Consider the following 18,386-nt stretch of genomic DNA (forward strand, 5'->3'; position numbering starts at 1 on the left):
GGTGCTTTAAGAGATACATAGTATATACAAAAACTTATTACAGGTCGGTGCAGCGCCCACTTTATCAAAATTTTTTCCCCAAAATGCATTACATATAATATTACATTCTATATCTAAATATAGAGCTTAATTATGGGAATAGGTTTTCGTTTGGTGACGTCTTGTGGACGTGGCAGCGGTCCAATTACGCCCACTACGAACTCGTCCTGTTTTCCAAGGAACCCGCGTATTGAGTTTCATCAAGTCATCTCAATTTTTTCTTCAGTTACTGCTTGCACCAACGAACGGACAGGCAGACAGTCACCCGGAGTTCAACTTTTCTCATCAACCTGATCATTTATTTATACATAACCCCATATCTATCTCGCTTAGTTTTAGTTGATAAGTGCAACTGTTAGTTGAACAAAACTATAGTACTCTATTGCAACATGTTGGAAGAGTAGAAAAACGCGTGAACACACCCATAAGCATTGTCGGCAGACAGTAGAGCCTTTTAAACCTCACCATTAAATTACAATATGTTTTCGTTAAATTTTTCTATATTTGCTTATGCCACATTTGCGGCGTGTTATTTGTCTTTCGACGCGAGCTTTTTGTTGCCGATGTTTTAGTTGTGATGTCATTTTGATTAACGCAAATAAAGTTTTTGCGGCACTTGTGGCGGTCAGCGAACAAAGCAGTTGCAGTTTGACGTGCGCGCGTTTAGAAAAAAGTGCCAAAAAGAATTATATAAGAATAATAAAAATAAAAAAAGTTTGTGCAAATCCGGCGTGAAAATGTGAAAACTATGCTTTAAACTGCAAAAAAACAAGTATTGAGTTTTTGCAATCATTTTTATTGTTGCTGAAGTGCGATGTCGAAGGTTACTTGCTGGCTGCTGTCGGTGCTGCAGCTACAGCCCGTACTAAAGGTTGCGTATACGCCACGTGCACTGCCATTGAAACGCCTGTTATGAGTTATTATTTGCGCGTAAAGCCGCATTAATACAATTTTTTGTGTTTGTGTGTATGTATGAGTGTGTGTGTGTGTTAACACACTCAATAATCATGGCTTAAGGCATTACATGCTTGTCACATATCAGCGTTATTTGCCTGGCATATACACAAGGAGTTGCGCACAATTTTAATGAGCAATGTTGTAGCAAGCAATCGTATAACTGTATATATGCAACATTTATAAGCGCTCTGTGGGATATTTATTTGTATATGTATATATGTATACGCTATATTTACGCTGCATATATTTATAAATGCGCTTAATTGCGGCGCCCACTACTTAACAAGCGTCATACAGAAAATAATCACATTAAATCCGCGAGTATTTAAAATTTGTTGAAATACCGTTGTAATCAGTGGAAATTACACATATACGTCAATAATAATTCAACTGTTATTGACGTGCGCGGCATAATTACAATATTTAATATAAATATTACAGAAACTATTTATTCAAGCGTATTCACTGTCGATATCTCCGTATTTATGCGCATTTAATATACCTTTATTACAGCGAATATTACGCATTTAACCTGCTAACCCAACATTAACACGATGATATAGCACACATGTGCTCATTAATTTGCTCATTTTATAATTAATCTATATGGATTAAGCCTTCTGTTTTCAATTACTGTTCGTATTACATAATATTTGATATTTGTTTGAAGAACGTAAATAATTATTAACTTATGTAACGCACAAATAGTGCTTCGAAATTTTAATATCATTTTGATTGGGAATGAAAAGTGAACAGAATTTCAAGCCCATAAAGAGAGTTCTAGGAGCATAAGTTCGCTCTTCGAATTTGCGTAAAAGTTAATACATTAGAGAGGAGATATATTGGACAAGATACTAGGCAGGGTTAGGTTAAATGTCTGATGTCACAGCAAGAGTTTTGTATGTGGCTTCACAAAAAAACTGTAAATAATATGATCCCCCTATTATTTACAGTCCTCTAGTTGGATATCAGCTATCGGCAAAAACGCTCTGAACCTATCAAAGCCGGCTTAGATGATTTATTTCTACTTCCGCTATTTCACCTAGACGACAAGGTTTAACTTCTTAATGCTTTAAAGAAATATATGAAGGATAATTAAGTCATTTTTGGCAATTTGAAAACTTTAAAATATGAGCAATGTAAAATATAATTTTTTATTCATAAAAATAACTAATACTAAAAAGTCGGACGAAACACCAAGTGACACAAAATTCCGACTTTTCGATTCATTAGATATCATAGGAAGAGAGCGAAGAATTAACTTTAAAAAATCGCTCGTTTTGTCTGCGTATATATGTAAAGTAAAAGGAGATTATAGTATCGAGACGATAGAGAGCGTTACTCTCCAAATATAGTACACTAACACACAAAACACATATTTTATACCAAATTTCTATTTGATATTACTCGAAAATATATCGCGAAAAATATTCCAACCATAACAGTGTTCGATAGATGGTCCTGTGTTCTAAAATACGCTCTAAGTAAGCCCGTTCGCTATGTATTTATTTGCTTTTCGAACTTTTTTATACTCTTGTAACCTGTTCTTACAGATTATAATAGTTTTTTTTAGCCTTTTAACTTTGGTCTCTATCACGGTTTGCAGCCTTTTATTATTAAAGTGCACCAAATTTTGTGTAAGCCAAGGAGGAATACTTTCCCATATTTCGTAAAGAGTAGTCTTTACCTCAGTTTTGTAATTAGTTTTGCGTTTTCTTAGGTTCGTCTCTATATAGGCTCACAGGTGTTTAATAGGATTGAGATCTGGACTCTGGAATTGATGTGGTACCACTTTTGTTACATTGTACAACAACCATTCCTTATACTGAAAAACGCAATAACCACCATTTAAATTGAGTTTATCTGCTGAGGGTGTTAAACCCAATCTTTTTTTTAGTTTTGTTAGTAGTTCATTATTGGTATGATACCTTCGCTGGGACAAGGTTACCGACGCCGCTTGCTCCGCATGCGTAAATAATACTAGAGAAAAATATCGACTCCTTCTTGATTAAAGCATTTTCATTGTTGCCAAAAAGTGTAAAAGCATCATTTGACTGCTCAAAAATGAGATATTTTAATGCAATGAAAACAGTTGAAATTGGATGTTAACTCCGACCACTCTCCGTATAACAGTTTTGTTAAGACTCAATAACTACCTTTGAGTGAAATTTCATATCTCCGGACCTGCTTTACCTACCAATGTTAACCACATTCGTTACATATTATTATCCCGATAATTTGATCAGACCAAAAACCACACTAAACTGTCAATTTAGGTGATTGTAAGGTTTTTTCACGAATAATTTCTGGATTTTCTCACCACTCAGATGAAAATGAGCCTAATCGGAGATGATGATTTTCCTAAAAAAATCATTTCAAAGCAAAATCAGCAAATTCAAGAAATTAACGGTGGTCCAATGGCTTCAGTTCTTAAGTGAGAACAATTTTATATGGTTGCAGACCTAAATTCTTCCCAAATTCACCCGGGTTGTGTAAGTCCCATTTCTTGAGAACGTCTTGGAATCAGCAAATTGCAGTCTTCAGCGACACTTGCCTGAACGGTAGCAATATTTTTATTACTTCGAGAGGTTCTTTGTCATGTTGGCACTTGAACATTATGTTAAGAAAATGTTGACTCGAAATATTCAACAATAAGATTAAATGCGAGCAAAGGTGGATGATTATTTCCACCATAAAATGGCAAAATCGGACGAAAAGTTGCAAATGAATAATTTTTAAAGGTTGTTCTTGCATTTAACTTTTCATGATGAAATTGTATGCATTACTTTTCATAGAAAGAGAAAATTACAGATCGTGATATATTAAAAATAACCGAAACATCATATCATTCCTTTTGGAAAACCCGGCATTTATAAAATTAAAATTAAATATGTATGATCTCAAGTATACCTGAACAAACAATGTCAACCAAAAAATTTAAACAGCCTAGACCCCTATCTGTCTTTAATACACGCTGTCCTACTTCTATATAAATACATATATATGTATGTAGACATAGTATATATTTCCATAATATACGCTATTATTCTTATAAGTAATATAGATTATATTGGCTCCGGAGCAATATTACTGAGATTTAATATTGTAGAAAGTATCTTATTAAAATGAATATCCACAACTAGTCACAGCAAATATCTGGTTGAAGAGTGGTTATAATGACTAAAAATTCATTTTTCTACATGCGCCAGAGTATTTCATTATTTTTAATAAATATTTCAATATATGTATACCATAAACTGATAAAATATTCACTCTTTCCTTATATCTGCATAAAAACGCTTTGAAAATATTTCTTTACAACAAAAAACCGCGCTAAACAAGCGCAAACCACTATAACAGTTATTAAATATTTATAAACAAATGAAGCTGCTAAAAGCCAATCTTTTTGTAATTTTATGTTGCTCATTTCTGTGTGTGTGCTGGTGAAACATAACCACTTAATGCTAGCTGATCAACAGTGCGTATACGTAACACAAAAATATGATAATATGTGCCTTTTGCTTACAACTCCAAGCAGGCGCCACTGCTTCATATTTCAACTGTACACATACAAGCATATATATATGTATGTTCGTTGCGTAAGTTGCTGTTTGCCGCGAACTCACATGCGGCCGCGACCGCTAGTGGTTTCCCAGCATGCACACATAATGAGTGTGTGTGCAAATTGTTTGTGAATTATATTTTTTCGCTGCCACCGCCTTGTAATGCCAGTGTATGTATGTATGTATCGATTTACTTTGTATCCCTTACCAACACGGTTATATTCAGCTCTGCTTATTTCAGTTGTTTACTGTTTTTTCTCGGCTTTTTCGCAATTTGCTCGCATTATATGTGTAGCAACGGCCGTGCAGCGGGGTGCTGGATGGTATTGCGGCGCATACAGGAAAACAGAGTATTAAATCAGGGAATAAATAAAATGTGAAATCCACTGAGCGGCAGGCAAATTTTAATCCAATTCAATTTGCGGTTATTCATAAAATTCTATATAATACACATAAGTGCATATATAAGCCATAATCAACAACTTCCGCATGCGCACATATAAGCACACGCAAAAAATTTACAAATATGCCGGTGTAGTTGTGTTTACGAAGTATTGTGGGCTTTGTTCGCTTTTGGCCGTGTTTTTCTGTGCGCTTCATTAAGTCGACAAAGTTTTTCTGAGCGTGTGAGCGCACTATCACGCCACCACCACCACCGCAGCCGGTAGGCTATGGTTGATTTAAGGGTGTGCCCGTTTTATAGGCTGCCAAATGAACCGCCTAGGCACTCTTTTCACCAGCTCTGGCACATTACACCCACTCTGCTTGTAACATTTAATTTCATTAGGCGCTTCATCAATAGTTGCGTGCATGCGTGTATGTGTTTAAGCGCCTATGTGTGTGTATGTATGTGTGTTAATAAATTTGCTTGAAGGCATATCTCTGCTAGTTTGAATTTACATGCAGTAAAATATTTATTTACAGCAACTTAAATGGTAAAAAGTGTAAACTGTTGCATACTTCAAGGCGCATTTTTTAGTTTTTCACATTTACATGGCCTTTACACTTCATGTTTACAATTCTATATAAATTTATGAAACTACATACATATGTCGAGTTTTGTTATTAATTTTGACTTCTTTTTCTGTATTTTCCAGCTCGTCGGTGGCGAATTTGATATGGAATTAAATTTTGTGATACAAGATGCACAAAATATTAAACACATGCTAGAACTGCTGGATCATTGTCCGCCAAATCTACAGGTAAGTGGTTCACACTAAAGCTTTTTTATGAATGTATATTAGTACTAAGTACGAAAAACAGCTTGCCAAGCTATACACACTAAAACCGATATAAGCTGCTAAGCTTGGAATGCTCTGATACATGTAAGTTTATAAACATATGGAAACTTTGAGTTCATAAAATGCTAAAATTGGTAACAATATATGTTGGTACATACTTTTTTCCTTTTTTTGTCTTTTTTTTAAATTTTCTGCTTAGAGTAAAAAACTTAAACTAGGTGGCAACCCTATCCGAATATTGCTGCCATAAAGAACTTAAAATGCATTTTCTAAATAGTTTTTTATTTTCAAGTAATATTATTTTTTACTAGAAATGTAATTTAAAAAAGATGGCAACTCTCTAACATGCCACATTACTAAAAAAAACTAACATTACATTGAAATGCTATTTATTGTGACATGCATTTGTTGTAATACTAATTCTTCGTTATTTTTTAGGAAGGTGGCAACTCTGCAAAAAAATGTTTGTCATACTTCTCTTTATTTTTATTCGAATACAAATACATATATTTCCTGTTTATTCGTTTCATATAAAAAAGTTGTTTTCCGTATCCAATTCTCTGTTTAATAAAAAACAAATATAAACAGGTGGCAACTCGTTCAAAAAATTGCTGCAATAAACAACTTAAAGCAACTGTTTCGAATTGACTTTAATTTTCAAATATTATTAAACTTTTTAAAATTGTTATTTTTTACACTGATGGCAACTCTACTTTTTTATATTCCACATTCTTAAAGAAACCGTAAATGCATAACATAACATTCTGCTTAATATAAAAGATCTAAGACAGTTGGCAACCCGTTTTAGATATTTATGTTATATAAAGCTTAAAATACCTCATCCAAGGTTTCAATTTCAAGTAATATTTGAATTTTTTTTCAAAAAGGTGGCAACTCTGCTTTTTCTATTGCATATTATTAAAAACAAAACTCACAGTACGTTGCCTAAAATGTATAAGTGATATAAACATATTTTAGAAATATTATTTTTCAAAATAGGTGGCACCTCTATTTTTTATATTCCATATTAATAAAAACAAGTTCACATTATGTTGCCTGAAACTAACTTACTGTGATATACATTTTTAATAATGCTAATTTTTTGTTATTTATTTAATTTAGTAGGCAACTCTGCGAAAAATTTATATGTCATTAGCACTGCTTTAGACAAATTATTTGAAATTTATGAAAATTCACGTTAATTATATTAAAATATTTACACCTTTTAGTTAGGTACACTTGGCAACTCTGATTAATTTTTCTGTTGTTCTTGCAAACTTTAAATCTGGAATCCAAAAATGTAGGAACTTAACTGTTAGTTCGGGCATGAAAATAGTTCAAGACGCGAATACATTAATATATTATTTATGTGTATTTAAGTGATGCATATACATATGCTAGTACTATTTATATACACACATGTACATATGTATGTATGTATCTATTTACATATTGAAGTCGAAGGGGGAAAATATGAAAAAGCAGTTTTGCAGTCGGTAAAAATGTCAGAATCACGACTTTGCAAAAATATTAAAATTACTGCGCCGACAGCACAATACACAGGCACACCTCTCACGTACACACACACATACATAAAAGTTACATGAGCACATCGAAATTTTCGACATGTCACCAGCGGCCTCATTGTAAAAAGGTGTAAAGCTCACCGTAAAAAGTGCGTGTTTTTCTTCTTCTCCAGCGGAAGCGGCAAAGTGGTGAGCTCGCAGCATAACTGTATTTCCTGCAATAAAGCGCACATGCACAACGGCACGGCTCGAAAAACTTAAATCACATTTATGCAACATAAAAGTAAAAGTTATTTATTTTTCAAATACACTTTTTTCCATTTTCATTGTTGTTGTTGTTGTTCACCTGTGACGCTAATTTGTTATGCCAAACACGACACATTGACGCAAACGTGAGCGGCAAGCGCGAGTGTGCCAAAGTACACCGGTGTATATCTACATATTTCTGTGTGTGTGTTTGTATACTTGTATATATGTACACGTGTGTATGTATGTATCTATACGGGTTTATCGTGTTGCTTTGGTCAAGGGGCAGCTAAGTTGCGCTCTCGGTGGTGTGAGCAGATATAATTTACTACTTTCTTGTGCATTCGTTGGCCGTAAAAAGGATTTATTGTCACCGACGCTGCTGCTTGTTGGTCCGCTGCAACCTCCCGCTTCCCTGGTGCTGCTGGATTTGTTAGCGCTCTCGATTTGTAAGCGTTGCAAGCATTGTTTTAACACACTTGCCACACTTGCCATTCGTGCCACGTTTACTACATTTGTTCTTGTTGTTGTTGTTGTCGACCATGTTTTATTGTTTGTGCCGTTATTACTTTTAACAAGCCCGGCCGTTGTTACTGCACCTTGACTTACCGTTAGTTAGGCAGCATGTTGCCTATCGCCTTGAACGAAATGTTCAAAAGTCACAAATTGCCTGCCGACAACAACAACCTCACCGCCCTACCACCAGCGCCTTTTGCTTGTGCTGCTTCCTTTTATGATTTCATTTGTTTGCCTTACACTTGTTCACCTGCCAACAACAGTTATGTTGGCCGTAACACTAACGCTTACAGTTAAAGTGGTAATACAACCTTTTTGCTCTTGTCCTTGTCCCATTTCCGCTTCGAAAACTTGCTACCTTTGAAATTTCTTTGTACTTGTTGTTTTTGTTGCTTGTTATCTTGTGCCGTGGCGTGGGTGTAGCCTGTCTGAACTTGAAGTTTAACAAACGTGCAAGTGCAAATGCCCAGCGGAAGCTGTCGCTGTGTTGTTGTTGGTGCTGTTGTAAAGCGTAGCAAACATTGTGGCCGACAAAAATTTACATGCCTATAAATTGGCAAACACTCCTACAGCTACAGCCATAGTTTATGATTTTGTAATCCTTTATTGTAACAAATAACCGTTATGCAGGCATTCCGTTAGCTCGTGTTTTCAATAGTTTAGCCAATTAAGTTACTCAACTGAAGGCAACTGAATTCCAAAGAGATTTTTGGGAAGCCAAACATTTGTATATATGTTTATATATTAGGGTAGTTCTTGAAAATCAAAAACTTCATTCTCACAATACCTTAATTGGTTTTAGCAAGTGCAAATATGTCCAAAATAAATGTTCAATATATTCTTCTTCTTCTTTCTTGGCGTAGACGCCGCTTATGCGGTAAGCACCGGGTATACAACAGGGCGCCAGTCGGTTTCTCCTTTCGTTTTTTGTCGCCAATTGGAGATTTCAAGGGTATCTAAATAGATGAACTTACCTACGACTTCAAAGTTGTGACTATCAACAGTAATGTGGTAACCCAGTTGCTAATGCAACGACGGTTTGTTTGGCTTATGAGATATTTCGTCTCGTTCACTACCACACCATACCCATTCGCTTCCTTTTTTTGTCCAACCTGCAGACACTAAAACTAACGGAACGGTTATCGTGACCAATGTTATCGATGTCAGCGGCTTTCGTCAGCACTTGTACACTCTTGTAGAATATTGTACCTTCTCTATTCAGCTCTGCAGCTGGAATTATTTTCTCCAGCATTAGATTGAAGAAGACGTTTGATATAGAGTCATCTTGTCCGAAACCTTGTTTGGTATCGAACGGCTTGGAGATGTACTTCCCGGTCCTGACGGAGCTTTTGGTATTGCTCAACGTCAGTTTAAATAGCCGTTTTAGTTTTTGGGGAAAACTAAACTCAGACATAGCGGTACAAAGTAGCTCCTTTTCGTGCTGTCAAAGGCAGCTTAAAAATCGAAGAAAAGGTGGCGTGTGTCCATACTTTTTTCAGGGAGCTTTTCCAAGATTTGGCGCATGGTGAATATCTGGTCAAAGTTAGCCAGAGTAAATTTTAGTATTGTCCAAGAGAGATTTTTCCATGGAGTCTAGCAAAGTTTTAAGTGAAAATGTATTTATTACGCCTAATAATGGGTTGTCAAAAAAGTCTTGCGGTATTTTTATTGAAATTGAAATGAATTTTTGATGACTAATGACCAGCTCTTGACCGATGCTACGGCTGCTACTACGCCGGTCTCTTTCGACCAATTCAGCAATTTTATCGCAATTTTCGACGACAGGCCTTCCGGAGCGTGGCGCATCTTCGACCACCTCTACACCAGAACGAAAACGTTGAAACCATCGCTGTACGGTGGAAATGGAAACTGTATCGGGTCCATAAACTGCACAAATTTTATTGGCGGCTTGAGATGCATTTTTGCCTTTATCGTAGTAGTACTGTAAAATATGCCGTATTTTCTTTTTATTTTGCTCCATGTTTGCGACGCTATAACTCACGAACGACTTAAAAGAAACGACGATCAATCAAACACGTGTTAGCGCGTAAAATGAGCTTTCCAAAAAGGTATGCATGACCCGATGCGACGAATAAAACTAGAACTACGCGCTTTCAGCGCCAACTAACGCAAATACCGCAAGACTTTTTTGACAAACTAATATTATTCCGCTGGTTACTAATTTAACTTTTGCTGTTTAGTAAAAATGTTGACTTCAGGAATAGGAATTTTCGAGCCTAGAATGTATAGTCGAAACTTAGCCTCTCTGAAGCGCGTCTCTAGTTTCCGTTATTGCCATAAATTTGTCATTGTGGCAGTAGCAATCATATTGTTCTCTTTGAAATGTTTTTTCTTATATTTAAGGACAACCCTGATGTATTTTGTAAACATAATTTCGATTTCTTCGCAACACAAATAAAGTAGTTAGATATACGCTCGTATAAATAAATGCCGATAAAATCAACCAAGTAAAAAAGTTTTCATATTTCAGGGCCGGTATTGCTGGTTCATTCTAAGTATTTTCCATACAAAAGCTTTACTTGCCAAGATCTGTTAGAAGGGAGTGAACATTTGTTAAAACAAGAAAAAACGAAAAGATTTTTTTATAAAAAGGATCAATTTCTTATTTATAAACTGTCAGTTGTATGACAGCTTCATATATTCTATAGTTATCTGATATCAGTGGTCCCGACAAATGAGCAACTTCTTTGTGAGAAAAGAACGTGCGCAAAATTTCAGAACGATATCTTAAAAACTGTGGGACCAGTTCGCATACATGCAGACGGATAGGCAAAGGGAACATGGATATCTCGACACAGCTCATCATATTAATGATTTTGTATATTCGAGTACACTTTATGGGGTTTCCGACGTTTCCTTTTGAATATCATAATAATGTGTGTTATTTCAAGATTTTGTTAAAGACGTAACACCACACAATCAAGTTAATGCAATATTAAGTTAGTTTAACACAGGTTACTAGGCTGATCTTCCCCACATAGTTCACGAAGAATCTCTATTGCCCAGTTGAAAACGAATCCTTCCTTTGTGGAACCATAATTCCTCAATATGAATAAAAAAAAACCTATCTATACACTAAATGCTTAGTTCACCAAAAGTATGAGCTCACCTTCCTCCATTTAGTAATTTGCACGGGTATGGTTGTGAGAAATGCTTGCTGAGGTCGCCTATATTCCGCCCTGTTTGTTAACGAGCAATATTTGAGTTCTTATGAGCAACATAAGTCCAACGCTGGAACCCTATCGTGCCCAGTTTGCTAAAATTTAGGTAAGGGTGTCCTAAAGCTCATCAGCTTAGCAGAATTCAGTGATTCTTAAAAAAGCCCAATGTCGAAGGTAGAGACTTCTTGCATAATCTTGTGCGCACAGTCGGAGAGCTCCACGTCAGTATTGCCGTTCGGACTGAAAGCTCATAACTCTGAATTAAGCTGCCTTGAGATCAATAGATCTACTTTTACCTTAAAGAACACAATCTTAACAATAGAGGGACTACATGTCGAATGCATACTAATACAATGTAAGAAAATTCTATAGTGCACCTCTCTATATGCACCCCTTTTTTTTATTAAAAAATATATTTCTTTTACTATTTACTTTATGTGTGAAAAAAAATCTTTTTAAATTTTTCTTGCTTTAAATTCCACAAATTTTGCACCCCCAGTACTATGTTGAGCGTTGAGAGTTCTCTCTAAACACAAATGCGTGTAGCACTGGATTAATTAGGCGACACACACACATACATATGTACATGGCGTATACATAATGAAGTGGTTAACCCATTAGTCATGAACTCACCGCTGCGTATAACCAAACAACCGACAGATCCAAACCTAATCAACTACTTAACTAAAGCACTGACTTACTGACTCCATTATGCTGTGGCATTCTACAACTTGCTGCGTCGCTTAAACTGAATCAAAGCGTTCTGCGGGCTGTGTGTGTGTATTGAAGGGTGTCAAATTTAGCGAATGCTTTCAATACAAATTCATGCAAACCGAAACCAGTACAAAAACAATGCGACTAAGTATTTTGGCGAGTGACAAGCGGTCCTCACCCACCATGCTTGGTCCAACACCCGTTTGCTTTCTAGTCATTAGTCGTTTGCTTTGTGTGTATGCTTTTAGCCAGCTTGGCTTTGTGGTTGTCAACTGCTGTTGACAACAGACTTCGCGGGCAGCAGCTTGGCAGTTTGTATGCAAATTTAAGTTTACAGCAACGACAGCGCCGCGGCTGCAGGAAGTAGTCTTGGGTATTTTAAGGGATCCGCTCAAATTCTATGAGTATTTATTGTTATTATTTTAATTTTTATAATTTTTTTTTTAATTTTTCATTTGTTTCGTGGCACTAACAGCGAGTGCTGAACACCCTTTGGCCACGCGCCGCCAATTACCGCAAGCTTTTGTGGCGTAAATCTTAAATAAGTCGGATTTTTCTTAGTCGTCAAGGCGGCAAGAGCGAGCTGGCGATTTAATTTTTGGTTTGAAACCTTTTGTTTTGTTTAAATGTTTTAATAATGTTATGCGCTTGTGCTTAGAACTTAATTGTAAGCTATTTTATTTTTAATTTGGTGTTTAAATGTGTGTGTGGTATTATTATGAATATAATTTTTTGGAAAAAAGAGCTATGTGTATGAAGCTTTAATGAATGTTGAGCTTACAATTTTTAAATACATATACGAATTTCGTCCGACAGCTTCAGATTACACCCAACTCTTTTTTTACACGGTAGGTAAGTTCTTCAGAAATCCATGTAAAAAAAACGTGTAAAAAAGAGTCGATTCCTATAGTAAAATGGTGGATACGTTCCATGTCATCTGAAAACCGTGTAAGATGAAATAAAGAACTATATTTACTTCGAAAAACCGTGTAAAAAACTATAAAATTTCAGATATGCTACAAATTGTATTTTATTGAGCATTAAAACTTAAAATATATAATTTATATACATAGGTGAAAAATTGGTAGAGCAAGCAAAAACCAAAGAAATATGTTAATCCAGAATTAAGAACAAAAAGTTTGAATAGAAAAAAAAAGAAAAAATATTTACATAGCTACATAATTATTCGTCGCTAACAAGCGCAATTGTTTGCTATGAACGGGACTAAAGTCGGTAACATCACTGGTGATATTCATCAAATTATGCAATGGTGACTTTCGTCCGGTAATAGAGTTTTGAATTGTCGGACTACTTTCCGAAAGGTCTTGCGCTGTCGACTTTTTTCAACTGTGTAACTTCACATCCATGTAAAAAGAAAAAAACCGTGTAAAAAAAGAGTTGGTTGTATATTGAGAAAATTTTGTTCCTGGAAGGCCAGTTTTTGCAAGTCTCCAGTTTTCCTTAAATACATTATTAGATTTTAAACATTATTCCAAACGTTAAGTCGAAATCTTTTAACGCTACATCGCTAATCCTATTTTATAAGGAAAATTTCCCAAAAGCATTTTTTTTAGAAATTTCCAAGATTCAAAGCACCTACCGTTATTAAAATTTGTGCAAATAGATATCCCAGAAACTTCAAAATATTATAAAAACTATATATTTATTTGTGACTTACATTATTATTACGAAAGTATGCGACCGCGTTAGGGAGATAGTGCTATTGTGTAAGTAAGTTTTTTTCCCTTGGCCGGATAAAATCCGGTTGATTCCGGTGACGTAGAACCGGCTGTTGGGGGAATCCCAAGTAAATCTTATCCAGAAACACAGTGAATGTGCTAAAATACCAATTTTTTCCACACCAGCCGAGTCTTTTCAGTTGGAATATTGGGATATCTAGTCTCAACCACCTGAGTGTTAGACATTTGCAAGACTAAAATTTCAGAGTGTCTTCTTCTTCCTTTCTTAAAATGAATTTGTTCCGAAATCAAGTTTTTTCTGAACTGAGTTCCATAAGATCGTTGATATAAACTTACGAGAAGTTGTGATATAGATCTAAAATTTTGCACACATCTTTCTTTACTGCTTATTTGTTGGCAGCGTCGTAATCGGACAATTATGGTATATGTAAAGCTGTCATGCAAACTGATCTATAGAACTCAAACCCTTACATTTAACCAGATATTTTTGTGAAATTTGGTACAGATTGATATTTAAGTCATCGCTACAATCTCGAGAGAAATTTTTCAAATCACACAACTATATCATACGAGTATAGCTAGATCCTTGTATGGGAAACTTTTTTATTTGACTAGTTATTTTTATGAAATTTTGTACAGACTAATATCTGAAATCTTACTACAGGCTCCAAATAAATTGTTCAGATCGGACAACTATATCATATGGCTGCAATACAAACTAACCCATCAATATAAAACCTTTGTACGAAAAATTTTTTAATTTGACAAAATCTGGACACGAATTTTTCCATAAATTTTTAGCTTAGGGATCGCTACAATCTCCGAACATATTGCTCAGATCGAATCACTAAAGCATATAGCTGCCATTCAAACAGATCGCCTAAAATAAGAAAACAAAAATTTTACACCCTCGTATGCTATTAAAAATGCACTTGTGAAGGGTATTATAGTTTCGGTACAGCCGAAGATAACGGTTTTTTTGTTTTTATATACTTTTTTAAAATCAAGACGTTTAGAACTTGATTAAAAGCAATCTGAATTGGGAAATTCTACCTTCTTATTAATCGTAAACACAACTCAGTACAATAAAATTTTGAAATATATAATTATTCAACTTTGTATACCCTTTTTAATAAATTGGATTGTTAAAGTTTTGCAAGCTTCTACACGGTTCTTCAGTGTTGTTATAGTGAACTCTTCGCTCCAACAAATTCCTATTGCAAACTATCTGGAGACTACTTGCCTAGCTCCACTATATAACTGTGTGTTTTCTTTTCAGAATTTTTACTTAAATACATGTATATATTTCCAGTTACAAATCGTTGCAGTCATTGCTCAGACGTCTGCCTGATGAGCAGTATTAATGCGCGCATTGCGTTTATCGCACTGACGGCGCGCTGATGCTGAATAATCGCTACTCCGCGCTGAAACGCTTTGCCCACCATTACCGTTTCAAACTTCTCATCATAATGCGCATTTTATTTTGTGTCCGTTTTAATTTTTTTTTATTTCGGCTTCGTGCTCCCCTGGCATTTGTTATGGCTGCAGTTATGCACTCGCATACTTTGTATAAAAATTTGTTCTTCTTTTTATCTAATTTTGCTCATTCCTTGCATTTTTAATATGCGCGCTATGCCGTTGCATTAAAAATGCCACATGTTGTTGCGTTTGTTGTTGCTGGCTGCATTCAACTGGTACCACAACACGTTTTCATTCGCTCTTTTTTCTCTTTATGCTTCAGCTTTTGCTCGCAACACTGCTGGCTAACTCTGTTTGGTCATGCCACATGCCACCGGTGAAGGTCATAACATTAGCCATGTAATAACAATTTCTGCTTTCATACTTTGTCCAGCTGCTTTATTTATGCCATTTTGTTGCATTTTTCATTCAGCAACCGGACGGCTGCTGTTGGCTTCGTTCTTTATTAGTTTCTGTTTTTCTGATGTGTGTTTTGTGCTGTACTTTGTTTGCTGAAATTGTATGCCGACAGCTGCTTCAGTCGTCCGCCATGGCGTATGATTAACGTTTATGTAGAAAAATGTTTCCTACTCTCTCGCTGGTCAGGGTCAGGTTTTTGTGCATTATTCAAAGTGTTGGGCGCTGGTAGGGCGAGGTGTTAAAGTGAATTTGATTTTCATTAAATGTAGCGGCATATTGCAGCTGAGCGGTGAGTTTTTATAAGTTAGGCAGTTTTTTTCTTGTTTTTTTACTTGATGAGCCCTTGAAGCTACAAGTTTGTAATGCAGAGCAAGTTTAGACGAGTTTTTCTTTATTTTTGTAATTTTTTGCATTATGGTTTAAGCATAAGGAAGGTCAAATTGTGTGAATGATATTATAAGGCTACAGTTTTTCCATAGGTATTTTGTCATCACATTACCCAAAACTTTAATAAAAGTAATATGGTGCCAATCTTCAGTGTGACATTAACATTAAGCTCATTATTTTCCTCAAACAGATCAATTTTGAATTCAAACTGCATGCTATTTGCACTTGTTAGAAGTTTTTTTCTAAGAATTGAGGCTTAACTGAAGAGTTCAAACAAATATCCTCCATATGAACAAACTTCTTTTTATTTTGCTGTTAGTTTTATCAAAATTTCAACGATTATTTAAGAAAAACATACATACATATATACAAAGACAAGAATTAATAAAAGTATTGCCCATCTGAAGCTATTACATCTTTCCCGTCCTTCTGGCTCTTTTTGGACTTCAAAGAACTGAGCCGGCTTGGCAGAAAAATGTATAGAGCCAATTTTTGACACCCTGTACTGATATCAACCGTAAATATGGCATTTTACATCGACCGGCACATATGATAGGCAGAAGAGGTAACGTCTGAGCTATAAGGCGGACGAGTCAGAACTTCCACACCTGTGCTTTCCAAATAGTTTTAGCCGGTCTTATAACTTGTGGCTGAACATTGTCCCGCTGGGAGATCATTGCCTCATATCCAGTCGTAAATTTATCAAATTTTTTACAAACGCTCGCTTCCTTACCAAATACAAATAATTAGCTTGTTGTCGTGGTTATTCGGCTCTGCCGCTGATTGGGTAACTTGATTCATGAAATTAATGGCTGTCGTAATGGATCCTTTTTAATCACCAGTCACATTCCGCTCAAGGACAGTAAAACGCTTCTTCAGAATATTGGAACATTGAAAAAGTGATTTTGGAGAAAAGATAAATCTGTCCTTTCATAAAAAGAGTAAAAACTTCGCAATTAAATCTCCCCTTTTTAAGGGGTAGAACTATGCTACTTTTGATCTCTGTCATATATCTCAGAGCTATCCTAAATAAAAAACTTATCTGTTCGCGGTCAATACTCAAGTGAAGTATGAGGTAAAACTTACGCCCAGCTGGCTCATTATTTTAGGACATTAGAACTAGAGTTATCGTCACTACATGGATGGTTTCGTACTCGAACTTGTTATGGTGCTTTGATCGATAATTCCAACGGCGAAAGCTACATATTCACTGACGGATCAAAGGTTGATATAGCAACAGGAGCAGACTTTTTCTGTAGCAATCCATACACATAAGGTAGCTTCAAACGATGATTAAAATTCAGTCTTTGCGGTCGAAATTTTTAGCGTAGCAGAAGGCGCCATGTGGGCTTCTCCTCTAAACGGCAAGCACATAAACCTTTTAGTGGACAGCCAAGCGACAATTAAGGCTATAGGCAGGGACAATGCTAAAACTCACTGCGTTAGGTTTTGCAAGCAAACAATAAACAAATTATCAGAAGATTAAGTAAGATTAATCTGGTAGGCAAATAAGCCAAGCATAGGGCAGTTTTGGTCTTTTGCGATACCTCCGCAGATAATTCCGTTAATATCAGGATAATATAAGATAAGACAATATAGGAATAAAAGGAAAGGAAAAGACAAACGAGTTGACCCGCTCGAGGGAATCGGGGAATACAATACCCCTAAGCTTTTCCAGACCATTAAACTCATTCAAGAGTTGATTGAAGCAATGGACCCTAGAAGAACACCTGAAATCTTGAAACATGGCAACACAGGTCAAACCACAAAATTGCTTTGGGTTAGTGTTGATAAAAAGGCTTCTACTTCTAGGCAGCATATAACTTATTAATATTAAAGGTTTCATTACATGTCGAGGCCATCTTCAAACAATTGGAAAAGTGGATTACGCGGATGCAGAGCAAGCGCGAAGTCTGATGAGACAGTGAGGCAATATCTTTGTGATTGCCCAGTATGCAGCCAAATGAGACGAGGCATATTCCACGGCTTCCAATGCGCCAACTTAAGAAACATTGGGCAGCCGGAGTGGAAATAATCAGTTTTTTACCTAATTAATTGAGGATAAAGCCTAATTTGGTTACTATCCGGCAGCTCAATGGGAATAATATTAGCTCAAGTGCGACCCGCTGAGGTCCTGCGCTTACATTCTTACTTTGTTGGCATAATACCAAAACATTTTGATTTTTGCTAAAGAAATTTGAGAAACGGTGTGACCGTTATGTTGGCCACATTATTTGTCTTCTGTACTCTCCAATTAATCGAATAGCATTTAAATTACAAAATATTTTTCACCATAAAGCAGGTTTGAGGTTCAACGCTTCAGTGAAAGATATTTCTGAATGACATTATTCAAAGTATGTGTGTATGTGCATCTCTCTCCCACTTTTTAAATACTCCCTTTGTCCAATAAGCGCCTTGTTTATGTTGCTTGTTACTT

The 18,386-nt window shown here is 35.8% G+C and overlaps 1 protein-coding gene across 6 annotated transcripts in view; it reads left to right on the top strand.

The window, feature by feature from the left end:
* Window positions 1-18,386, top strand: part of LOC120774162 (neurobeachin) — a 713,474-nt gene that overhangs the window by 552,738 nt on the left and 142,350 nt on the right. For all 6 annotated transcript variants that reach the window (XM_040103580.1, XM_040103581.1, XM_040103583.1 and 3 more), the window contains exon 3: window positions 5,657-5,761. In XM_040103580.1, coding sequence (XP_039959514.1) covers window positions 5,657-5,761 — 105 coding nt within the window. The remainder of the gene's footprint in view (window positions 1-5,656; window positions 5,762-18,386) is intronic.

The sequence above is a fragment of the Bactrocera tryoni genome, chromosome 4 (assembly GCF_016617805.1).
Source record: "Bactrocera tryoni isolate S06 chromosome 4, CSIRO_BtryS06_freeze2, whole genome shotgun sequence".
Taxonomy (NCBI): Eukaryota; Metazoa; Arthropoda; class Insecta; order Diptera; family Tephritidae; genus Bactrocera; species Bactrocera tryoni.